General features: G+C 46.1%; 11 protein-coding genes across 11 annotated transcripts; 8 read left to right on the forward strand and 3 right to left on the reverse strand.

Annotated features, from left to right (window-relative positions):
- Window positions 1-257: 257 nt before the first annotated feature.
- On the reverse strand, window positions 258-2,212 carry EURHEDRAFT_534526 (class I adenylate-forming enzyme family protein; the record flags this gene model as incomplete). Its single annotated transcript, XM_040787295.1, has 5 exons — window positions 258-705; window positions 770-891; window positions 956-1,050; window positions 1,103-1,845; window positions 1,903-2,212. 5 exons carry the CDS (start codon window positions 2,210-2,212, stop codon window positions 284-286), a joined length of 1,692 nt encoding a protein of 563 aa, XP_040633828.1. The 3' UTR covers window positions 258-283.
- Window positions 2,213-2,731: 519 nt separating this feature from the next.
- On the forward strand, window positions 2,732-3,704 carry EURHEDRAFT_511199 (Clavaminate synthase-like protein). Its single transcript, XM_040785968.1, has 2 exons — window positions 2,732-2,754; window positions 2,820-3,704. Exon 2 carries the CDS (start codon window positions 2,915-2,917, stop codon window positions 3,638-3,640), a length of 726 nt encoding a protein of 241 aa, XP_040633829.1. The 5' UTR covers window positions 2,732-2,754; window positions 2,820-2,914; the 3' UTR covers window positions 3,641-3,704.
- A 355-nt stretch (window positions 3,705-4,059) lies between these two features.
- On the reverse strand, window positions 4,060-5,878 carry EURHEDRAFT_390581 (uncharacterized protein). Its single transcript, XM_040779838.1, has 3 exons — window positions 5,425-5,878; window positions 5,152-5,379; window positions 4,060-5,099 (listed from the first exon to the last, which is right to left on the reverse strand). The coding sequence occupies exons 1-3, from the start codon at window positions 5,770-5,772 to the stop codon at window positions 4,221-4,223; spliced, it is 1,455 nt and encodes a 484-aa protein (XP_040633830.1). The 5' UTR covers window positions 5,773-5,878; the 3' UTR covers window positions 4,060-4,220.
- A 263-nt stretch (window positions 5,879-6,141) lies between these two features.
- On the forward strand, window positions 6,142-7,641 carry EURHEDRAFT_467840 (uncharacterized protein; the record flags this gene model as incomplete). The annotated part of the gene is made up of 3 exons (XM_040785212.1): window positions 6,142-6,326; window positions 6,374-6,607; window positions 6,654-7,641. 3 exons carry the CDS (start codon window positions 6,142-6,144, stop codon window positions 7,639-7,641), a joined length of 1,407 nt encoding a protein of 468 aa, XP_040633831.1.
- Window positions 7,642-11,474: 3,833 nt separating this feature from the next.
- EURHEDRAFT_511208 (uncharacterized protein) lies at window positions 11,475-12,297 on the forward strand (the record flags this gene model as incomplete). The annotated part of the gene is made up of 2 exons (XM_040785969.1): window positions 11,475-11,859; window positions 11,912-12,297. The coding sequence occupies 2 exons, from the start codon at window positions 11,475-11,477 to the stop codon at window positions 12,205-12,207; spliced, it is 681 nt and encodes a 226-aa protein (XP_040633832.1). The 3' UTR covers window positions 12,208-12,297.
- A 1,417-nt stretch (window positions 12,298-13,714) lies between these two features.
- EURHEDRAFT_519357 (uncharacterized protein) lies at window positions 13,715-14,585 on the forward strand (the record flags this gene model as incomplete). Its single annotated transcript, XM_040786781.1, has 4 exons — window positions 13,715-13,771; window positions 13,835-13,931; window positions 14,004-14,157; window positions 14,180-14,585. The coding sequence occupies 4 exons, from the start codon at window positions 13,715-13,717 to the stop codon at window positions 14,583-14,585; spliced, it is 714 nt and encodes a 237-aa protein (XP_040633833.1).
- Window positions 14,586-15,153: 568 nt separating this feature from the next.
- On the reverse strand, window positions 15,154-16,054 carry EURHEDRAFT_550998 (sugar O-acetyltransferase; the record flags this gene model as incomplete). The annotated part of the gene is made up of 3 exons (XM_040787524.1): window positions 15,154-15,376; window positions 15,438-15,837; window positions 15,894-16,054. The coding sequence occupies 3 exons, from the start codon at window positions 16,052-16,054 to the stop codon at window positions 15,296-15,298; spliced, it is 642 nt and encodes a 213-aa protein (XP_040633834.1). The 3' UTR covers window positions 15,154-15,295.
- An 899-nt stretch (window positions 16,055-16,953) lies between these two features.
- Window positions 16,954-17,405, forward strand: EURHEDRAFT_429636 (uncharacterized protein; the record flags this gene model as incomplete). Its single annotated transcript, XM_040783399.1, has 3 exons — window positions 16,954-17,070; window positions 17,142-17,264; window positions 17,316-17,405. Coding segments are annotated over 3 exons (330 nt in total), but the record flags the coding sequence as incomplete, so codon positions are not given.
- A 46-nt stretch (window positions 17,406-17,451) lies between these two features.
- Window positions 17,452-18,225, forward strand: EURHEDRAFT_551002 (uncharacterized protein). Its single transcript, XM_040787525.1, has one exon. It carries the CDS (start codon window positions 17,952-17,954, stop codon window positions 18,204-18,206), a length of 255 nt encoding a protein of 84 aa, XP_040633836.1. The 5' UTR covers window positions 17,452-17,951; the 3' UTR covers window positions 18,207-18,225.
- Window positions 18,226-19,594: 1,369 nt separating this feature from the next.
- On the forward strand, window positions 19,595-20,428 carry EURHEDRAFT_467854 (uncharacterized protein; the record flags this gene model as incomplete). The annotated part of the gene is made up of 2 exons (XM_040785215.1): window positions 19,595-19,781; window positions 19,848-20,428. The coding sequence occupies 2 exons, from the start codon at window positions 19,595-19,597 to the stop codon at window positions 20,426-20,428; spliced, it is 768 nt and encodes a 255-aa protein (XP_040633837.1).
- Window positions 20,429-22,812: 2,384 nt separating this feature from the next.
- On the forward strand, window positions 22,813-24,004 carry EURHEDRAFT_382239 (aromatic ring-hydroxylating oxygenase subunit alpha; the record flags this gene model as incomplete). Its single annotated transcript, XM_040779510.1, has 2 exons — window positions 22,813-23,480; window positions 23,536-24,004. The coding sequence occupies 2 exons, from the start codon at window positions 22,813-22,815 to the stop codon at window positions 24,002-24,004; spliced, it is 1,137 nt and encodes a 378-aa protein (XP_040633838.1).
- Between the last annotated feature and the right edge of the window lie 516 nt (window positions 24,005-24,520).

The following is a 24,520-nucleotide window of genomic DNA, read 5'->3' on the forward strand; positions in this document are numbered from 1 at the left end:
ACGAAACACAAGGAGAGCACAGTGCTCGAAAGCCCTGCGCAAACAGGCGGTCTGGGGCGAGGAAAAGGATCAGAAAGAGTATGGAAGGGGGCTAGCGCCCCAGGAACTTATATGGATAAGAGACTGTAGGATAGCTAACGGCCTCAAGTCCACGGATAATGGTCTGTCATAGCTCTAGGGCTCGGTATGGACAATAAACTTGATTAAATAATAATAATAATATCCATACAGGCTCCTATGAGCAAGTCAAAAAAAGTCTCAGTAATCAGTGTAGTCTAAATATTTATAAGCCTCCCCAGTCGTACAGGCGTGTAGGAGCGGCCAAATCTAGTTTATTTCCCCAGTATTCCACACCTTCCACGGAATAGTTCTCTGGCATATACTTGGATATATTGAAGTATTTCAGCAGACTCTCCCTTTTCAGCGTTTTGCCGGAAGCTGTTAATGGGACTCTCTCATCTTTTTGGAGAACCCGTACGAGCGTAGGTAACTTGTATGAGGCCATATTATTGGTAGCAAGGTCCGCACGTATTTTCTGAAGAGAGATATTGCAATATTGTTTTCGAACTCGCAAAAGTGCAGCCACCAATCCACCAGCTTCATGATCGCGCACTGGGAGAACATGGGCCTCGGATATATATGGAAGATCCATCAGTCGTTGCTCGAGCTCTATAACGTGAATCGTATATTCATGAAACCGAATCCCTTCAAATGGTGTCTTTTAGTTGGGCACCGATACAAGGACAATGGGTAATAGATAGAAACATACAGTCACATGAAGCTCTGCCATCAAAATAGTACTTATCACCAATGCGATGAGCACAATCTCCTGTTTTGTAAAACCCTTCATTGTCAAATGCAGCACGTGTGGCTGCTTCATCATCAATATAGCTGGTGCCAACTGTAAGCAAGGAGCATCACAAAAACAAAAAGAAATAAGGATCGATGTTCTTACTGGGTGAACATGCGGGGGCTTTTGGCCAGAACTTCTCCCTGGTCACCATCGGAGAGTTTGACTGACACTTCCGGTAGAGGCGTACCAATATAACCCTGCGTAATGACTGGTAAGAAATATGGAGGGAAAGTAGAATCAGATACTCACTTCCTCAAGAGCTGAATCAGCCGGAGTGACCGTCACACCTCCGCCCATCTCAGTCAGTCCGTACCCATTTCTAATTGGCACATTGGCTATATCCGTAAAGAATCTCCGAGTGGAAGGACTAAGCACCGAACCGCTTGAAAACACTGTTTGTAACTTTTGAGCTCCGCTGATATACTTGCCACGCTCATCAGGTGCAATATCACAGATTTTCTCATTGTAGTATTCCATCAACTCCCTTAGAAGTGTTGGCGACATGCTCATGTCCGTTACTTTGCCCTCCCTCAAAACGTCCCAGAACATTGCCGGTCCAGACCCATTCTTCATCATATGTAGTCTTTCTCCGGTAAGTACACTGTCCAAAACACCTGTACCTCCAATCCAATGCGAGGGAGTGGATGCTAGATAGAGGACTTCTTGGGGAGCTGTCTGGCCCTCGAAATAAAATAGCTTCCGGGGGAGAACTACGCCTTTTGGCAACGCAGTCGTCCCTGATGTAAACAGAACCAGGCATCCACAGGTTGGAGAGAACGTCAATTCCTCATTTATCTCCAATTTGGGAGGACATAAGCTTGCTTCCAACTTGGCTCTTGTTATCGGAATCAAGTCCAATTTCTGGCCGGCCTGAGCTTGTGCATAGCCTCGAATTGCCATGACCTTTTCGGAAGTACTCTCCTCTGTTAGGATGTAGGTTGCCTTGGCTTTATTCAGAAAGTACAGCGCTTCTTCCGGACTAAGGCCCGTTGCTATGATCGGTTTATTTTAGTATTTCTGGACTGCCTTGGATAGACTTGTTGACTCACCCAATGGTACACACACACCTCCCAAAGCTGCAATAGCCAGAAAGCTCACAATGAAATAGTATTGACTGGTTGCAAGAAACGCCACCGAGGTAGCATTATTTTGAAGACAGCCTTGCCCATTGAAAGAAGTACTTGGCAAAACCTCTCGCAGGACCTGACGCAGGTGTATGACATCGCTGATCACGTCGGTATAGCCGGCATTGATGCCATATTCATCATGGAATAGCACACCGGGCAGCTCCGTGGCGAGTCGACGAAGTTGAATGAACAGGGGATCATTCGGAAACCCGTCGCTCTGGAAACCATGCATTTTTTTTCTTTTTCGCTGTTATTGTGTAATTTGGTGCAGAGACAGCGGACCAAAGCAATAAGGCGAAATAGCAAATGAATATGTATCTCATTACGGAGTAGTTGAACAACCTCTCTATTTATAGCTATGGCAACTGCTAGATCAGACTTCTCGGTTCGTATTTTCAGGTGCGAATCTCCGCCGCGATGGAGGACCTTTTTCAGCTGAATGAACAGCACCGATTGGAATAATTAGACAGGTATAATCTCAATCATCGAGAGTAGTGGGTCGGTTTAGATTACGTTTCGCGTGGAGCTGAACAGGCAACCTGAAAAGAAGTCCGGAGTCCGTACGGAGTACTAAAGTCATGAATCTGGCCAGATCTAGAGTATTCTGGGTTGTTTTGAGCTCTTGCAATATGCTGTACAATTATTTTTTTTTAGGTCATAATATCAATACTTTTTATTTGAAGTCTTTCCTTCTATCTTGAAGCATTGAAGCTACCTATACAATGCTACGTTCTCTTCATACATCCACAGCCAGCAAGCTGACCAAACCATTCGGTATGCCAATATACCCATTTCTCAATTGCTAAAGCTAACCTACGACACTCAATATACGTCATCAGTCCCCTTCCTCACCGTCCCAAATCCAAGCCACGCCTCCCAGCAAAACCACCTACGCACGGTGAACCGCATCCTCCAAAATGAAGGCATTCTCCGTATGCAACTCAGTTTTGCAGATGACGAGAGCAAATACATTCAAAAGCTCTTATTAAACCTGCACAGACACCATGGCCATGGTCTCCCAATCACCCACAGTGCAAACCGTGGGTGGATGTGGGATATTCGACCATCTCCAGATTCCTTCCAGAGTAACAATCACCAGGCGCGATCAGAAACAATGGAGAGGTTTCCCTGGCATACAGATTGCAGTTACGAGCTTGAGCCACCGCGGTTTTTTGCCCTGCAGGTTCTTCAGCCAGATAGGTGTGGCGGTGGGACATTATCTGTGCTCAACGTTGACCAACTCTTGACTCTGCTATCTCCCTTTGCCAGGAAATGGCTCTTCACACCTAATTATCGAATTATCGTCCCACCAGAGTTCATCAAGAGTCCAGAGACTAAGGCTATTAGGGGTAATCTTCTCGCCACAAATCCTAATGGCAAGTCAACTCAACTCCGATTCAGAGAGGATATTGTCACCCCGTTATGTCAAGAGGCAGCAGAGGCATTAGCGGAGCTGAAGAGTGTTCTTTTGGGCCCTGATGCTAAACGGCAGATTCTCAATCTTACTCCGGCACTGTTACCTCGAGGATCGATTATTCTCATGGATAATGGACGGTGGCTACATGCGCGCAATGAAGTCAAGGATCCAAATCGACATTTGCGACGGGTACGCTGGGATGCACGACAGTTTGTTATCCCTACAGCCCAGTTGGGTCTATGAGTCCTTTTGTTTATCTTCCCTCTTGGTTAAGTTTTAATGTGTCAATCTATTACATTCTTTGGACCAGCTCGCATGCCTAGCACGTAGTACTACTTCGCAGATTCTTTTTTTATTTTTTTTTTAGGAAAAAAGAAAAGTGCAGCTGAAGATGCCATTGATCAATGCCAATTATTCTATTTATAGTTCAAGAAGGGAAGAAGTAAAGGAATGACATTTCAAAAGACATGTCATGTAGTACGACATGAGCTGAGCTGGATGGGCTGGCTGAAGATCTTGAGCATCCAGCAAAAGTCCGTGGCCATCCCACATCTATGCCGATAATACTAGGGCGACAGAAACTTAAATATGTGACAATTACCGATGACCCACTCGGGGCGAATTCGAGCACCTATTCTCTCTTGTATATTATTGTAAACCCCCGATATAATGCAATAATATGACCCCAGCGAGATCGTATTCGATCAGTAGCCTAAACGGCGATCTCAGAAAATTCTGACTCGTATCATATTCCTGTATAGCCAATTATTTGTCGAAAGCTCACATGCTACTATATAGTTATGCTAACTATTGTACGAATTATTTACTCCAAAACCGAACACATCCAAGCACCACCCTGGCTAAGCGCACAAATTCGGCCCGGACCGCTTCGCCAAAGTCCCAGTCCCAACAATTCCCCGTGGACCATGTGGAAGGTTCCAATAAGGGGAAACTCTTTCACGCCGTCGTTCTCTCGTAGCCGGACCTCATAGGTGTTTTGCTCGATCGCGCGCTGGACAACGTATGTCGTATCTGCAGTCAGCTGGGGGGACCGCATGAGTCGTAGTTTCGATGTCCACTTGTTGCTGGTCAGCAGGTCGCCAAAGAGAATGCCTGCGCCCTTGCCTCCGCGGACCGGCTTGAGGATGTAGCCGTCTTTGAGGTTGGGGGTTTCACTGCATCGAGCTATGAATTGGTCTAGCTTTGTAGATCCAGGGATGATGGTTGGGACAATGCCTCGATCGAGGATACCTGCTTGGTCTGATGTGAGCACATTCCGAGCTACCAGAGAGTCGAGTTCTTCGAGGACAATTCCTAGCATTCTCTTGTCGTGGACGAGAAGAATGGTGCGGAGGTCATTGAAACAACGCAGGCCAATCTCCCGCAGCATTTCCAAGCTCAGAGACATCAGCTCGCCCTGGTGCAACTCGAGTCCAATCTGATGAACCTCCTCCAGAGTCTCGCCAGACCCATTCAAAAATGTTGGGCCTTCCGCGTCCTTGGCCAAACAGCACAACTTGTAACCGCCCGGAGACTCAGATGGAATTAATCTCAAATCATCCTGATGGATAATATGCGGTCGAATTCCCAAGTGCTGTTCCGCATAATACATGAACAGATGAATGTCGAATCCATATTCATATCCCTTAACCAAATGGAGTGGAAGACCAGGGTTATATAAACGACCCAAACCATCCATAACCTACAACATTAACATGTCATCATATAGGGGGCGAATTATGTAGTAGTAGTACCTTTTGCGGCTCAGTAGCTCCCTTAAGCCCATTAAGCCCAACACCCATGTTAAGAAGAGACTGTTGTCCCCATGCCGTAAAGATGAAGCCATTCCAACAGAAACGAGCATTTATTTCACAGATGCGATAGTTTTCAATCCCTTCTGAATCTGTTTGTGATGACTCAACCAAAAAGTCCGGTCTCCATGACCCGGAGCATGTTTTGAATGGACGTACATTGGCCATGCACTACTTCATTAGCTAGGTATAACTAACTCTGTGAAAGGTACTCACTCGCAATAGTTTCTCCTCAGTAGGTCCCACGGGCATTCGCTCTGGAAACCGTGCCTCGACGTCTATCCACCATCTCTCAACAATGTCAGAAATAGCCAAAAACAAAGCATCGCTGAGCTCAGCCAGTTGTCGTTGGTGTTTCTCCGTAACCAAAACTGGATGAGGAGAACCGCTCAAGTAGGCATTACCAGGCCATGTATGAGCAGGACTGCACTGAATTAGGTTGAAATGAAATGCCTCGACGAGAGATTTGTGAGTTATTGAATCGATGTTGGCAGGAGGGACAAAGCCATTGCTTTCTTTGCCCTCAAGGCTGATACTTTGGAGTCGGGTTACCGGTTTCTTCATTGTGTAAGAATATGGTAGAAATGCGATGATGAAGTCAAATCTCTAATGGTTCTAGGCTTTATAAAATGTCTCAATCGAGCTCCATAGTTTTTTCAATGGGGCCGTGTATGGAGCACTTAATTAATACACACTGTGGCTGAGCGGAAGCAAGCTGAAGAAAGCTAAAGCAAGCTGAAGCAAGCGAAAGAAAGTCCGTATTATTGCCGAAATGACCCACTGCTAGTACTAGACTACTGATCATGGAAATGGGACCATTAAATTTATTCTCCAAAGCACCTTGACTGGATTAAAGTACATATTTACATACATACTCGGTACATTGATAGTATCCCATTTCATTCTAGTTTGTTTAACAACATTGTGGCTACCATGACCCCAGGTTATTATTATTACTCTTTGGAAGATGTCTTGACCATCGCCAGCGTCCATCCTTTCTATTCCGATTCGATGTATCCACCGACGCGTGAGGAATTGCCAACTGTCCTTGAAAATGCCAAACAGAGCGCATATGGGTTGAAGCTAGCATCATTTCCATTGACCAGAAAGGATACTTTGTATGACCTACCTCTCTATTCCTCAAAGCGTTACTAATTGACTATAGATACAAACAAATTGCCCGACTTACCATCGACACCAGTCCTCGCAATGGCTACCGACAAGACACCTACATTAGCACAACTGGCGGTGGCTCAGGAGGACCCCCCATGGTATTTGCCACGGACTCAATCGAGACGCGCCAGCAGAGAGCAATGCTTGGATTGATGCTGAAGATATGTGGAATTATCGAGCCAGGGGACTGGGTGTTGACCATGCATAACGCGGGCTACTTTTACAGGTATGTCCCTATTAGGTGCTTATGTATACAACTCTAACAAATATAGAGCCTTAGATCTCATGTCGGAGGTCTTTGAAAGTGCCGGCGCAGCAGTCCTCTGCGCTGGTCCCGACATGCATCATCATGATATTGTAGATGCAATTGCACAGTTTCGCGTTAATACCATATCCGGTGATGTCGGCCACTTGATCCAACTGGCCAAGTATGTCGCAACCCTTTCAGAAGAAAAGAGAAAGTCACTCCATGTTACAAAAGCCCTCTATACCTCTGAAGCTATCACCCCCGCCCAACGAAGCTTTCTGTTCTCTGTGTTCGGGGATATTGCACTGAGTTCAGTGATTGGAAGCGCAGAAGCAGGACCATGGGCTGTTTCCAGCCCTGAGCAGACCGCAACGACTGTTTATGAGAACTATGCAGACTTCATCTTTGATGATCGCTTGATTCATCTCGAGGTACTTCCTTTCTCCATTGAGGAGTCTGACGAGAGAGGGAATAGTGGAGACATTGCAACCGTCCCCAACGGTGAGAAAGGTCTCCTTGTACAAACTTCATTGCAACGACTGCGGAATCCTTTACTCCGCTACATCTGTGGTGATGTTGCGTCCCTCCATCCATTGCCAAACACAATCAGAGCAAAACTCCCCATGGAAATTTTGCCGCATTACCATGTCATCCGCATCTACGGCCGTGATCGTCGGATCAGCTTCGACTGGTACGGTGAATACTTCCAATTCCAAACCCTCCAGACTCTCATGCGAATTGAATCATGGGGAATCCTCCAATACCAGGTTATCCTACGCCGCAAAGATAACGATCAAGACAACGTGGACACATTCCTTGAAGTTCGTATCTTGCGAAACACAGGCGGTGAAACTATTAGCCAGGAGGAACTCACCCGTGAAATAAGACATTTTTTCATGGTGTTTGAGAACAATGAACATCTATTTGAATTGAGGTTTCTGGCTGATCATGAGGGGTTCTTACGTAGTACGACAGGGAGGAAGGTGATTAATTTTCTTGATTTGTGCAAATGAGGGATGTTACTACTTTTATTATTTGATCAAGTTTATTGTCCGTATTGGGCCCTGAAGCTATGACAGATTATATTCCATAAACCCAAGATCAACAGATAGCCTGCAGTCTATTGTCCATGTGAGTTCCTGAGGTAAAATTCCTTCTTTCATCTTCCGATCCTTTTCCTCGCCCCAAACTGCCTGTAAGTGCAAGGCTTTTGAGTCTCAGGAGAGTTCTCTCCTTGTGTTTTCGAGGCAGGATGGGCATGGCCTAAGCTGAACCTCAGCTTAGGCTACTTTTCCCCTGCTACATTTCTTCTGTTCCATTTGCCTTCAATGTTTCTAGTACACATTCCTCGTCTTTCCGGGCTCTTTCTGCCGCCCGCTGTAGATTCCCCCGGCCCCCGGCGTACGGGTAAGCTACACTGGTGCTGGCCAGAAACTGTAGCAGCGCATTAGTAGCTCTGAGCTCTCCTAGGAATAGTCCTTAGAGAGTTTATTTCTTTAGTATCGCCATTGTTGGTATTCAAAGGGAAGGTGATGTACTGCTTCCCTTGAAGACCCACATCCTTGACAGGCTGCATCTTCCTGTGCCTGAAACCATAGTAAATGTGCTCCAATGGCTGCGTGTCCTAACTTCAATTGAAAATAATGGCCTTCAAAGTATTTGGAATCCACTGCAGCCAATGATTCAAGCAGTCAGTTTCTCTATGGCCTACAGGTTCGTCAGCCCTCTTAGGATCGCTGGCCAAGCTCCTTCTGGTTCTTGCTATACCAGTCCTGCTCCGCACTTTGTATTCTCTAACTTTGAGCCATCTGACCAGATTGTCAGTCCAGGGAGAAGGGCTTGCGCGGCTGCTAGAGCCTCCGGACTGGGAAAGACTTTTACTAGGCCCAGGGGCCGGCTATTGGTCATGTTTACCGTGCGTTCAAAGCCTTCAGAAAAGTCCGCTGGTAAAACATTGGCTAGTTGTCGAGTTAGATGCTGTCTCAGGGACCATGGACTCCGTTTACCGTTCTCATCCCATTGCCGACTCCCTGGGGTCTGCTCCTACGGCTGAGCTTAATGGTCCCCTTCTCGAAGGTTCACTGGGAGGATCTTCTTAGCCGGGTGGGTTTCCGGTGAGCCGAGTGGCTACTTAGCAATCTTTCTACCATTAAACTGCATACTTCTGTCAACGTTTCTCGTGCTGGATTTATCACACGCACTTAGAGAACAGGTACAGGTTACACATACTATTCGGGCATTCATGTATTTTATGCTCCATATGCATGGCTTGCTTGCGTATTCAGATACTCCATGTGCACAATCCATGATGGAAGGATCCGGTCTGACTCACAAGATGCTTACTATACAACGTACAACAAAAGGTAGTATTAAGTGGCAAGCTGTACAGATAGGGTTTATTATGAGAGTGATAAAACATAATCACTCTTTGCTCATTGTTTGAGACACCGTAATGGTTTAATGAGTGCTTAGCCATCCAAGGCGTATGGCTATGGCGTCTCCTATACAGAATCGGTCGGCTTCGATATTCAGAAGCACTGTTTCGTTTTGCATGGCCCTGCTCACTCACTCATCACTCAACACTCGCCCTTGACTCTAAGGGCATGATATGACCTCAATCACTTGCACCCAACTAGAGCTCACCCAGCTATCACCCTTGATGTTGACTCCCGTATATGATCGGACCGTTGATATGTCGGCCGCACCGATTGATCAGTTAGGGAAATCGGGCAATTCTCCCGATTCGCCAATACTAATCAGAGCCCTACTTTCCAACCTATCTACAACATACACTCTATCAATATAACTATGACGGTGTATGTAGGATTGGGGAACTATGGCTATGCGGCCAGCATCCTTTGAATATGGTCAACGCATACGTACATTATGCACTTTGCATTCCTTTTGTTTCTCTGAGCTTCTTTCGCAATTATTTCCTTTAGTAACTAGCTGATGGCCGCCAGACTGTACATAAAAAGTCCTATGATTGAGAGTTTTTTCAACCAGAGTTGTTCCTTCATTCCCACCAGATAGTGCCTGAGAAATCCTACTGAGTATAGTGGTTGATGTCACGGAGTACAGGCATTCACCAACAACGCAAGATGTTTGTATACTTTGGCCTGTTTGAATATAGGGCAGGAACCCCCTCTGCACACTAGATAGCGCAGCGCTGGTAGGCCCAGCTTTTTTCTTTCCTTCTCCATGTTAGTACTTCGATAAAAAGTCTACCAATAAATTTATATTGTTCGAGACCATCACGATTGACACAAATCAAGAGGCAGGAAGAGAATAAATAGCCTTGCAAAATGATCAAAATTAAAGACCTGCACGAGTGTTCGTTTGCCGTGCTAGGAGTAATCATCAAATTACACTAATTTGCCACTATTTTGCAAATCCAAGTTGCGGCTTCTGCAACCACTTTCCACGTCGTGTGACGGCTTCACGTCGCCCATATGGTTCGATGCTGCGTATAAGACTAGTAATGACAAACGACCTTAGCATGGTCAATGCCCTGTTGTGTAGTGATTATATGAGCCTCCTTCATCCCCTAGGTAGGCTTCCTTTTCTTTTTCTTTTTCTTTTCTTTCTAGATTCGATATTCTCGTCGATGGCTACAATAGTTTAGATGGGGATCTAGTTCGTTAGTATTTACTATTCCGGGCCCGTAACACCTACCAATCAATGATTTTTATAAAGTCTTTCGTTGCCTAGTTCTGCTTCTGGCCTCACTAGCCCGGCTAGGGGTCCTGTTGGACCCTCCAGTGGCTAACGCTTCTAGCCTTCCTTTTCATCTATACTTATAATCTTCGCGCTGCTATCACTAAGTATAGGCTGCATCATGTCCCTGGATCGCCAACGGATTGGCGTAGGGGTGTCTGGCATAGCCAGTGTTTCTACAAGCTGGGAGACCACGTTGCCTGCTCTGGAGGGAGATGCGTGCGATACACCACCACCTGTCACAGGCTGCACCTGTTGCATAAGCGGTATGTTTAGTCGGGCGGAGACGTTATCGAACAGAGAGATTATCAGAGTGGCTGTCTTACCTGCACTGCGCGCACATGTATATAGAACGACTTGACCGGGCCTTCGTCCTCTCTTGAAAGAGATCTTTTGTACCAAAGAAAGCCATTTGCGTTCCGGACCTAGCACTTAACACTGCAATACGGTCTCAGCGCCTCCAAGACAGTCTGTAGGGACCTGAGGGCCTCTATTAGTCGATTGATGCGTGAAAAAGACGTTTCTTCTTGGGTGCTGATTTTGATGTTCCAGGCACCAAACTTCCGACTTAGTTTTTCCGCAGTGGGTCTATACCTCGTATACAATAAAGGGGCAGAGGTGAAAGCAGTGAAGATTCATTACTAAATTTGGCTTTTTGCAATTTGACCTCCATAGTTTGTCGTACCCTATCATTAACAGATTGATATCTGTTGAATCACTGCACCCGCTTCTTCAACACATCAATTGCCGGGCCGCACTGTATCTCTCCACCATTTGATGATCAGCCCGGGTGCCCATAGATCAGCCTCTTCATCTGACTCTCAAGTTGTTGTTACGTTGACTTTTGTGTATTACCCATTATGGGTAACAGATCGACAAGAAAGTGATGTTTGCCAATGTAGCCCCGAGCACAAAGTCCATTTATTAATGAGTTAATGGTTCCTCAATTTCACCAGGTTCTCTGCTTTTCTCGCTTCTATTGATTGACCTGCAAAATTCAACATTTTCCAAACTTTATATCCCCCCTTCTGTCCTATGTTCCCCTACACCTTGGGTAATATACTCCGCGCACGTCTTCTACCATTAATCAACTTTGGTCTATTCTTTCCCCCTTTCTTCCTTCATCACCATGTCTGAATGGGGTCCACCGTACGGATTCGCAATACGCAGAAATGGCTCCTGCCTGCAAGAAGAAAACTACTGTGTTCAAGCATGGAATTTAACATTAACATCAGAAGATTTCTACCGATGCTGTCCCGGCGGGGAAACCTACTGCAGCGCTGAACACCCAGGCCTGTGTTGTCCAGATAAAGCAGACTGTAAACGGCTAATCAGTAACCCGGCACACTGCGCCAACGAAACTTGGAATCTTTATGAAAATGATGAGGACGGCGGATACTTCTGTTGTGAGCAAGGAACAACTGGGTTTATTCGCAAGAATGTGGGAGTTGGGTGTGCGAAAAAAGGTGATCTTTCGGTTTCCAATACGGAATTGCTGGTGGCAGTTTCTTCTGGTAAGATGCATATCCTTCTTACTCCGTATGAGCCGAGTTCTGATATAACTAGGTGTTGTTGCAACATCGTCTAGCTCATCTACTTCAAATACAGGCGCCATCGCAGGTGGTGTAGTTGGTGGAGTTGCTGTGTTAGCGATCATTCTCGCCTTGTTTTGGTATTTCATGCGTCGCCGCTCACAGAAGCAACCACCTCAAGTGGAAACGCCCATCACGGAAGCACCAACGATACAACCTGGCCCTGTCCAGCCCGCGGACAAACCAAGCGAGTTGGATGGCCAAGATTATGTGGCAGAGCTGGGAAATACTGCTGTCCACGAGTTGCCGGAAAATCTAAGGACCCGATGAAAAGCCATGGCCTGCGTTTTGATATCCTTTGATAAAGCCCCTAGATCAATATTTTATATTTGTATATGGCATACTCCCGGCACTCCGGCTATTGATAATCTTTGCTCATATCCTTTCTCCCTCCTGCCATACCTTCCTTCTGGTGATCCCATCATCTATCATTTAACTTCTTCACACACAGCTTTCGTATCGTCCTCGATGAGCCTGGATGACATAGAAAGAGTACAATATAACTTTCAAAATAAGGTAGACAATCATAAATTTGCAAGCATGCAACGTCTGGCTCAAAAGTCTTAAATAGTGTCCTAGCGTCTGCATTGATGGAAGCCGGATCTGCTTGGGATTATTCAAGCAACCAAAACATCTCTTGGCGTCTGAGACTAGTTAGTCATGCCAAGGGACACTCGAGGGCCAAGACGGCATGATTACCCAGGCAATTTCACCCCACGGGATTGGGACCACGGTTCTCGTCATTTGTGCCCTGGTCAAGGCACCTCATCACTGGTAGTCTAATAGCTGGGTTTATAGTACAGTGTGGCCCTGTCTTATTGGGGCCATATTATAAAAAAGCGTGAAATTGTGCTGATTAGAGCATCATCTACTCTTACACCTATATTTTTTCATGTAAATCACCCCCTAACTGGGAAGGGTTGAGGCGGGTTTGACCCAATCCGCCCATAGGGACCCTGAAACGCAACCGAGGCGGATTCCCAAGGCGGATTGTGCATGTGATGGTCTCAAACCATATAAGTCTATCGGTAGACTGTTTAGCAGAATACTAACATAAAGGAAGGAAGATACTGGGCCTGCCAGCGCTGCGCTATCTAGTGTGCGAAGGGTGTTCCTGCTTTATATTCAAACAGGCCAAAGTAGTCAAGCATCTTGCGTTATGGGTGAGTTCCCGCGTTCCGTGGAATGCATGTACAGTTGCTAGCTGGATTTCTTCAGTAAATAGATCCTAACGCATTGCAGGAATGAAAGTTGAAGCAAAGATTCGTAGGGACTGGAGGAAAGTCAATGAATGCCCTGGCAATTATATATATGTTGAATACGCTCTCCACTGCGGTAGCACTGTGGGAATTTCTGCCCCGCCTGCAGGCTCCCACAGCAACTGTCACGGGCTCAACTAAAAGCTAACGAAGATAGCTTAATTAGCCTAATAGGCAGCGATAAACGAGAATCTTCATACTGGAGAGAAGAAGAAGAAGAAACTAAATATCACGTAGACCTCTGCAAGCCCGCGGGCCCTTGGTGGGCAGCCCACGGGCTCTTTTGATAAGGGATAACGTTGGACCCATTAGGCAAGTTCCACCGACCCGATATATAGCCAACGTGTACACACATTTTAGATAGACAAGCACTCAACCAGCTGTGTGTGTATACGCATTAATAGGCAATATACTTCTCTCGTTAAAATTGGACCTCTCTGTATACGACCTCGTTAGTCGCGGATAATCGACTCCGGACCTCCGGCCCCCCGATCCCCATTTCATCTTTAAAGCAAAGAATGAAGAGCTACGTGACTTGCAAAGAGATATGTAATCTCAATCGTCTTCTTACAACAGTAGAGAAAGTTGGAGATTGATCAGAGTACATTCATTCTATAGTAATTTAACTGCAAAGCTAGGTTGAGAATCTCCGTGACCAAGAGGCCAAGTTTTCAACAGATAATAGCGGATTTGCTGTCTATCAAAGTCCTGCGAAGGAGAAACAATTCACCGATTGTCTCGGATGATGACAGGCTACTACGCCGAAGTTGAGGAGCTTCCCAGAGAAATTGCCGGGCATCAAGAAAGTTATCATATTCGATTACACGATTAGGTGGAGGGAGAAAACGTCTCCACACGCTCCTGTCCAACAGGTTCATGCTGACCAAACGCCCTATGCTGCTGAACTCCGAGTGTGTCGCCGTCTCCCACTGAACAAGGCAGATGACTTGTCAAAGGGACGGTATCAAATAATCGACGTCTAGCGCCCTATTCAAGATCTCGCGTCTGACTTTGGCTATTATTGATTGGCGAACCACCGCCCCTTCTGATCTTGTCAAGATCGATCTTCTCTATCCAAAGGGCGCCAAAGCAGGAGAAGAGAGGGCCCAAGCGCCCGACTCTGAACACTTGACTGACGGTTACGAGGTTAGAGGGGAAACGTATCCTATTGCTCCAAATGAAAAACACCGCCTCTACTACCAAACGGATACGACACCAGAGGAGGCCATGTTCATCAAATGTTTTGACTCACGAATCGAATCCATGACCGGGACAATGGGAATCGCCCATGGGGCAGGTCATACAGCCTTTTGCGATCCCCAGACATCAAAAGATGCGCCAGCAAGGCAAAACATCGAGGTTAGATGTCTGGTTTTTTATGAGTCATAAATCGATTGTGTACTGGAGAAAATGTCGGTAGACCAAAACAAAAGGCTCCATCAAAAAAATCATGTGGATTTGAACAGAAATCAGACAACACTCAGAAGGACCAAGGATGCCGTGGCTGACCGTGGAGTGGTTGTGGTCGATGGCAAAGAGCGCCTTGAATCCCTAGAGATGCCTATATTTAGCCATAATTCGTGTAACCGCATTGTGGCCGGCACCTCTCTTGTAGCGAGGAAAATTATGAACAAGCATGGCGGCATGCTATCGATTCCCATGGGACACAAGTGGGAAATAACCCCTGCTGCAATGTATTTGTGGCATTTTAACGCTAGTATAAGCTAGGCTGTTTACTAATCATTCAATATCTTTTCCATCGCTTTCTCCCATACTATCATTGTAAGATAGGGTTGCTGCATATCTAGCATCTTGAAAAGACTGATTAGAGGTAGTCCGGTTAGTCTATCACTGGTCAATAACAGTCAGGCTATATACACTAAAGGCAGCCACTCCCAAGCCGTATACAGGAATGATCCTTGAATATAAATTGAACTTATACCCCCAAATATCTTTCGATCAAGTTGCCGCCTGTACAACCGTGTCTGAATAACCACAATAATGACCGGGACTTTGAAGGACATGTCGAACTTCCTGGGTAAGCGCAAGTAGCTAAGCAGTAGAGCGACCACTTAACACGCGATTAATTCGGTGTTCAATCACCCAAGGTCCATGCTGGTCTCGATCCGACGGATGATGCGGGCTGGGTTGCCGGCAGCGAAGTGAAGCGGTGGGATATCCTGAAACGTCGTGAATGTTAGCAAAATAAGAGATTTCCGAGATGCATCAGAGCGAAAATACCTTGGTTACAACTGCACCCGCTCCGATAGTGCATCCTCGTCCTATCCTCACGCCTCCTAAGATAATAACACTACCTCCAATCCAAACGTCATCCTCGATATGAATCTCCTTCCCGGCCTCTGGACCCTCGAGGCCTCGTCGTACCGCTGGATCTAACGGATGAGTCGCGCTGTAGAGACAGACATTGGGCCCGAACAGAACTCGCTCGCCCACGATGACCAGGCACGTATCAAGAACCAAGAGGTTGACATTCAAGAAGGACCCCTTTCCGACTTTGAAATTCTGTCCATGGTCAACGGATATTGGAGGATCGACGGCGGGATCCGTTTGGGCAAATAGATTCTCATCTTCTTTAGGGTCCGGATGGACTGGGGGAACGGGGCGTGTATCACAGACAATACTGTCCCAATTGTGAGCAAATAATTATTCCTCACTGTACAGGTCTTGCTCACTTACTTTCTCCAAAGCTCTACCCGACGCCGTCTGGATACCTGGCCCGCCTCATTGAATCGCTGGCACGCCGCTCTACAGCGCTCTCGGTTGGCCTGGTGGTCGTCATCCCATGCCCAATAGAGCTCTCCATTGAGCATTTTCTGCCATTCCTTGGACGAGGCCATGCTGATTTAGACCGAGGGGATATCTTGTGAAAAAGCTAAGTTGAGATTATGAAACGCATGGACGGCAAATTGTTTCTATAGTAGTCGGACGTGTGACTCGGAGATTAGCAGTGACTCCATCCCGTGTTCAAAAGGCGCTCTCAGCGTCTCGGATGAATCGGTAGCGCTAACTATTCAAGACATAAATGGGTCAGAGTTGGGAGTTATGCCGAATCCAGAAAGTCAGTCCACAATAGAACCCAACCCTGGTATCTTCGGCCGCCAAGTACTAGAAGCTTATCGGGACGGATTCGACAGCATTATTACTCGATTTGGAAAAGAGGCCAGCAGTCTAATGTCTCGACGAATGGTATTGCCAGTCATTCTGGGCCTCAGTCCTCGGATGCACTAAACCAAGACAGTCATTGGATCTACTTTTCCCCCTCTTTTTCATGCCTATCGCCTGCTGAGTAACTAACGATTCAGGTCTCGTCGGGAGAATTGAGTTTCGGAGGTAAGCGAATTAATATCTCTAATATAGTTTGATATCAATTGATACCGTAAAGATAGAATGTGTGCTACTGTATAGCTAGGAAGAAGCAAGTTATGTGCCGTTAGCTCGGCTTCATTATGCTATGACCCCAAGTAAGACCGAAACTTGGTCAGACATAAATATCATCATAGATGCCAGTAAGAAGCATGGGGTTGAAGGGAGTAGGCCCCTTGCTCTCCTTTAGACATCACTTAAGTATCTGCTATTTTCTAAAACATTCGCCCTGAACTTCAAAAGCGAACGTATTTTGTTCTATAAAATGCCTTCAACAGTGACAGACAAGTCCATTTCCGACAAAACAATGACCCCGGTGGATGCACAGAGTGTTGGTCCTGGAATCGTGAAGGACCTTGGGCCAGGCGAAGACGAAGATGATGCTATCCTTCGAGCCAATGGCCACGATCAAGTCATGCCTCGACAGTTCAATTGGATCTCCGCTCTTGGGCTAGGGTTCTCGATCACCAACTCTTGGGTTGGCTATTTGGTAAGCAAATCAACCAGTATCAATCATTCTGGAGAAAGTTGTGGCAATTAACCCTTAGCTTATGTGGAAAGAGTTGTTTCGGGCAAAGCCTTATCTACGGGGGCGCTCAGACATGTATATTCAGCCTTGTTGTTGCCTTTGCAATTCAGCTCATCATCACTACTGAGCTGGGAGAGCTCGGGTCAGCGTTCCCGGTAAGCTTGGGAACACAACGCCCTTTGTCGGGTAAATGATCAAATCGTTAGTCAAGCGGAGGCCAGTACCATTTCTGCTACATCTTGAGCCCGGACAACACGAAGAGATACAGTGCATACATCGTGGGATGGCTATCCGTCTTGGCTTGGTGGATTGTCACGTACATTTATCTCATACATTGCACTGGGATTTGTCCAATCTTACACCTGCCTTATTAGACATTACTCAGATGTTGTCTTTTTACACCACTATGACATTATTCAGAAAACATCAAGTGAAATACATGGTGCCAGTTCATTCGGCACCTCCGAGACACCCAGGTTGCCAAATGCTACCACTATGGTCAATTGCGCCTCTCACGGCTGCACTGGGCTGTCTGGTTGTTCCAACCACCAAGTGCAGAGATGACCTGGTTCTATGAGGTGCCATACTGGTCTACGAAGACGTATGTAAAACGAGTGACCGCCCCTCTGATATTTGGAGTTGGTGTGACAGCCTGGTCACATTGGCTGGGTATCACATGAGGTGCAGTTGTTTGCTTTATTGCTTTGTTGATAAATACAGTGTTACCTCCTCTCTTCCTTCCTCATGTTGATTATTCTCGTCGATAGCTACCTAGGTAGAATCCATGAGTTGGATGTTCCATTATCCTAGTAGAGCGCCGTGACAGTTGGGGTACATTACTTATGCTATCCTCCATGCAAGCCATTTTCTGCATACCAGTCAAAGAATTTGGATCTGGGGCTATGGGTGGCTATGGTTACAGAGCCTTGATCTGGGTCTTTTGGAGTTTTTCCTATGGTTGTGTTGCTTTTATCAGGTATAGTCTTGATTCTACTGCTTGTGATTTCAATTTTTGTGCTTTTTTTTCGGGTAACCTGAGGGCTCAAGAACAGTGGAAAGCGCTCCGAGAGTCTGAATCTAGAGTATGGCGAAAATAATTGCTGAAATGGTGACTCGATGATATCCTATTGCTGCTGCTATGGGCCGGTTCGGCCTGATCTAGTGTCTTGGAGCTGGGTAGAGATTTCTGGTAACAGTGCTTTGGTCACACGTATTGATCGATATTCTGGTGTTTTTTTGCCCTTGGATTTGAGTAAGCATTGATCTTTATGACTTTGATAGTGCATGAGATGAGTGAGTTGTGAGACGGCGTTGAGCCGTTGAGCCGTCACGACATGTATGATTTATGCACAAGGTGACGACTGATGTATCTTTGCCATCACTAATTTCTTTTGTTTATTTTATTTCCCATAAATCAATCTTATCATTCTTCCTCCCTCAAACGGGTCTTACTATGCCTGGTGTCCCCGCTAGCGCCGGTACAAGCGGACTCATTATTAGGGCTGATAGCATGTACAACGAGAGATAACGAAGATGCAGTTGGGGTAAGTAGTTGGAGTAAGTAGTTGGAGTAACTAGATCAGTCTAAAAATGGACCCCAGGAAACAATGTACATAGTTTCATGACGTATTCAAAACATGCAAAGTAGCTAATATCGACAAACGCCAACATTCTAGCAAACAAAGTACCCGGCGCGGCCATAGAACCCATAAGTAAAACTTCGTTTCCCTGTAGATAGATTTATCTTTTTCTTTGCTCTCAATCATCTCATTCTCTCCTCACTAACGTCCACCATCTCACTCTTTTTATCTCTTACAACCTTGTCAAATCCATATATTTCAATATCTGTCTATTTATTACACATATACTCCCAATAGAACCGCCACGGATACACCTGACATGTTGCCATCATCATAGCGGAAGGAAATTGATCTCTGTTATGGGCTTTTCGTACAAACGCAAGGGATGACAGTTTGGCCAAGGCCAGCATGGAACACGGCCAGCAAGGGATCCATAACAGACTATCAGTGACTCCTTTTTACAACTCCTGACATCCGAAGAGGATCACTATCTTGAGGATATTTGTAACTGTAGAGTGCGTTTTTCTGGTAAGAGATGTTTGGAAAAGGGTCCTGTCATGGAGTGGGAATATGCAGCATACCTTGACTATATTGTACGTGAGCGGCCATGGATGGTACTAAATAGATGTCGTTGTTTTGAACCGTCCCTGGGCACGTAAGTATGTTTTTATGTCTGGAGTGGTAACCGCCGTAGTATTCGTCAGAGTATTCGTCCACCTCCCCCCTAGCGTTGCTAATTTGGAAAACACCTCCTCACCGTCACCAGTCCTTTGCTCCAGTCATCTTCTTGTCTTGCCACTGTCTCTACTATAAAGAGCCATTCCTAGACTGACAGATTCATTATCCTCGGTATCACTCGGCACCTTTACTTCAGGGTACTACATCTTGAACAACAACAGATCAACATGGCTTACAACGGCACCTCCAAAGAGACAGCGCCGAACACTTGGCTGCACCTGAACGGCACTGCGGACCAGATTCTTGACCGCTACTGCGTCAGCGAACTAGTCCGAGGTTGGCCGTTGTATATGGATTACTCGGAATGGAAGAACTACCGCAACTGTTTCACGGATGACGCCTGGGTGCTCACCTGTATGCACAATACCCACATTCACTACCTATCAACACACCCCCAGAAGAACTAATAAAAACATATAGTGTGCAGCAAAGGTTCCCAGCACATTGATAACTTCGTCAAGAACTCCCAAAAAGGCCGCCAGGATGGGGTCTTCATGGCACACCGCGAACTCGGCACCCTTGTCGATCTCAACCCCAGCACCAACCGTGCCGTCGGCAAGATGAAAGTCACTATCACTGAGCGCTTCATCGACCCTCTCACGAAAATTGAGTACGATGTCGACTGTGACGCGCGCTTCATCACGTATTGCGTGAAGATCCCGGCCCCTTCGAACGCTGGCGATCCTATCCCAGGCACTGGACTAGGCCCGCGCGCGAGTTCAGGTGGATGGAAGATCCAGTTTGTGAAGCTTATCTATGAGAAGGATAAGGTTGTCCCTGTGGATGGGAAGAGTGTGCCTGCGTTTTCAAAGGAGGAGCTGGACAAATATCAGTATGCGCATCGGTATTTGGCGGCTGCGCGGGCAAGGAACGGTGAAAATCCTAGGGAAGACATGTCGACGTTGATTGAGACCGAGCAGTTTTGGAACATCTATCGTGCTATTGACGAGTGGCTGAATGGGCAGGATGTGTCAGATGTGAAGAAGACATTGGGGATTTGAGCGAATTTCTACAAGTATAGGCATATGGCAAAGGGTAATAAAGCAGTAATTACAGCTCAGGGAACCGATTAAGAGCTCGGCGCCCGGAATATCCAAATTAGTATCCAGAAAAAACACGTCTTCTTCATGCGTCAATTCACCAATAGAGGCCTTCCGGCTCCTAAAAACCACCACGGAGGCACCGAGACCCGTGGTGGTGGTGATGGTGATGTATCGCACACATCACCTTTCGGTGCGTAACGTAGCCTCCCAGCTCACAGGAGCACTGGATATGCCAGACACCTCAATACCAATCTGTTGGTGACTCAAGGATGTGATGCAGCCTATACATAGTGATAGCAGTGCGGAGATTATGAGTATGAATGAGAATGAAGGCCTGGAGCGTTTGACCACGGGGGGTCCAACAGAACTCCCAGCTAGACCAGTGAGGCTAGAAGTGGAATCAGGCAGTAGAAAATCCTACAGAAAACACTGATTGATAGGCCAAAGCGTCAAACATCCCTGCGAGATGCGAGCAAGCAAGCCTAGGTGTCGGTTGGTGCCTTAGAAGCAGCCTTAACACAACGACGAGAAATGTATCAGATTATCAAATAGTCCTGGATCAGGTATAGACACACCTAGTAGAGAAATTTTTGACTGCTATGCTTGGTACGATGTCATAAGCACTATTCAGAGCGAATGGAGGAAGAACCCTGATCCAGAAAACTATCTATCATAAAGACCTATTTATGGACAATTTGACAGCCATCCGCTAAATACTAAAGGGAAGTTTAAAGAGACACAACAAATGCAAAGTGTGATGGCTTGACACCGTGTATATAGCTTGACGTCACCCCTACAGCTAATAATGACAAACAGCACCGAACCAAGCCGACATGGTTAGAACCCTGTCGTACAATTGTTATAGAAAACCCTTCATCCTCTCGATATGTTTCCTTTTCTTTTCTTTCTCCAGCTTAATGTTCTCGTCGATTAATACAATAGTTTAGATAGGAATTCCATTCATTAGTATCTAATATTCCGAGCCTGTTACATCTACCGCTGCAGAGAAGCATTCACAAGGAAGCTACTAGGACTCTGTTACAATCCGTAACCAGAACCAATATAGTTCTATCCCATAGGCATCTAGAGCGGGCGACAGAAAGATCCTAGAGAGATGAGGAACGGGGATGGAAGCATTGGAGGCAAGTAGAACAGGAGAAGGGTAATAGAGAGGACTAGAAAGCAGACTACATACGCTGTAGTACTGGTACATAACAACTCAGTATATCTAAGGGGACGTCTTATAGAAAACCAACCCGAGGAAAACTGGACATAACCCGCACCGATACCAGTTAAAAGCCCAGGTTTCCATGACATAGCGCTCCACCCCGGAGTGTCTTGGCTAAATTCAGCCAAGGCAGGTCCAACAAGAGCGCTAGGAATCAATACATAGGCAAAGGGCTGTTTCTCCCTTTTCGCCAAGGGTATCCGGTGTCTATGCCTCTATCTCACTCGGAAGCAGACGCACACTGGGGTGCTGATCAGGAAGACAACGCCAGCGAGATAGTGCCTAGATGTTTGCTATCAGTCATTCTTGATTCCAACCACGGCTTGAGATATCCAGCCTCCTGAGCCACCTCCGAGAGGTGGCCGACAAGCAATTCGACTATATTATCGCTGAAGTTGGTTTGATTGGCTGGGCCGCTGCTGCTCAAATGACGGACAACTCTGATATTTCTGTTCTTGTAACTACTACTATGGCTAGGGTTTTGTTAGAAATCTGTACCGTCCCGCCATTACCATTGGATGTACGTCTGATCTTTATCCTGTTATCAGAAATGCACTTCAGCTTATTCTACACACATATGGGTTTGATATTCGCCGCGAGTTTGGGGAACTATGATAAACGCTGCCATTTAGGGTAAATTTTAAGATCCCGGCGTAGGACGGACTTAGACCGAAGCGGGGCTAGGTCTATCTCGGTGGGGATGTTCGGGATTCCATAACCACGCTCAGACTGGATTCTCTGTGTTTTACAGCATGCAGTGCTCGATAACCCTTTTAGGTTATTCGATCCCGACGGAACCCCCGATCAGGTGATCGGTATCTAGGCATAATTCCCGTTGAAAATGGTCACCCGATTCCATTCACCATCCAGATGTGCCATCGCTATCGGGGGCGAAGGGCCGATCACCTGTCTATCAGATTGTATACCTTGTGTTGAGCACCGCTATCTGCGTTTAGGTTGTCTGGCTATGATAGATATTTAAAAGAGCACATGTCTCGAAGTTCAAGTGTAGTCAATAGCAACTTCAAAGCAAAATTCAATCTCAAAGCTCAGACTTTAAAGTCTCAGCCCTTTTCTCAATATAAAGACTTGTCTTTGATTCTTATTTCTCGCAATGTCGTTCTTAAAGAACTTCTTTGGTACTTCCGCTACTGCGACGAAAGACGAGAAGAGCCCTATCCGTGCTCTTCCCGCTTCCTGGTATACCTCCCAGAGCATGTACGAGCTTGAACGACGCTCCATCTTCAGCCGGAAATGGCTTCTCACTACTCATAAACATCGCGTCCCCAACTCTGGTGACTGGGTTCGATATGATGTCGTTGGCTATGAATTCGTCATCCTCAAGGATCAGGAAGGAAACGTCAAGGCGTTCCTCAACAACGATCTCTCCCCTCCTATCCATGTGCACATTGACCGAAATGGTTTTGTCTGGGTCAACCTAGACGCTCGCGAAGTTCCCGAAGTTGCCTGGAAGGACGACTTTGATGGTGTTGATGAGCAGCCCCGGTTCGACCACTACAACTTCGAGGATTATGCATTCGACCACACCTGGGATATGGAGGGCGACTTCAACTGGAAGATTCTGGCGGACAATTATAATGAGTGCTACCACTGTCAGGTCGCCCACCCTGATATCCCCAAAATTGCCGACCTCAACTCCTACTATGTCAAGACCAAAGATGGCCACATTCAACATTACGGCGCGCAGCGACAGGACCAGATTGAGAAGGGCTTCCGAATTGCCACCACCTACTTCTGGCCTAATGCCTCTTTCAACGTGTCGTAAGTGTATTACTCTCTAGTACTAGGCTTAAAACATTGCTAACCTTTTTTTCAGTCCTAACTTCTTCTTCATGCAGCGATTCACTCCCATTAGCCCAACCAAGTCAGTGATGCGGTACGAAGTCTATCGCCATAAGAACGCCACTGATGAAGCCTTTAACCTCATCAGCGACATGTACAAACGAATCATGTCTGAAGACAAGTACCTCTGCATCAACAGCCAGAAGAACCTCAACGCCGGCGTCTTTATCAACGGCGAGCTTCACCCTGAGATGGAGAAGGGTCCTCTCCACTTCCAGAAAACTATTCGCGAGGTCGTCATGGAACATCGTGAGAAGGAGAAGGCCGCTGGCCACGAAATTTGGCCTGCTGAACAAGATCTTCCCGAAAACAATACCGTCAGCCAAGACAGCATCATCACTTTCGACACGGCTATGGATGGCTGCAGCATGGAGAAGGATAGTTTGAATGAACCCTTGAAAGGCGGTCTTGTTACGACAACAACAACAACAATTGCTGTCTAGAGGGATGGCGGTAAAGGGGGGAGGTAGAATTTTCATTAGTGGTATAATCTGCCATTGTGTTTCTTTCTAGCATTGTGCTTGATGATTGATGATTTAGAACTTAGTTTGCCTTGAATGAATTTAGCCTTGAAACAATTGACACTTTTCACGTTGGATTAACTACGTTTGAAGCTCAAGAATGTGTTACCTCTTTTACTGTACTTACCGTTGTACATAGCATTCTACATACCAATGATTCCTCCTATCCAAATGTTTCTATCCAACCATGCGCAAAGCTAAGTATTTTAGTGTTTTATACGAGGCTCAATCAGCCAACAATTGGTCTGATATAGTATGTAGACTCAAACAGATTATTTTTTATTAGCTTCTGTAAAGGAACTCACTTATTGATTTGTAAGATACTTGGTATAATTATTGTAGCATTTGATGTAGTAAATGAAGTGCCAAACCCCACTATCCATTTTGATGTACTGCTTCGCTCTAATTATACGACATCTGGCAGAGCTATATACGATG

This window comes from Aspergillus ruber (assembly GCF_000600275.1).
Source record: "Aspergillus ruber CBS 135680 unplaced genomic scaffold scaffold00059, whole genome shotgun sequence".
Lineage (NCBI taxonomy): Eukaryota > Fungi > Ascomycota > Eurotiomycetes > Eurotiales > Aspergillaceae > Aspergillus > Aspergillus ruber.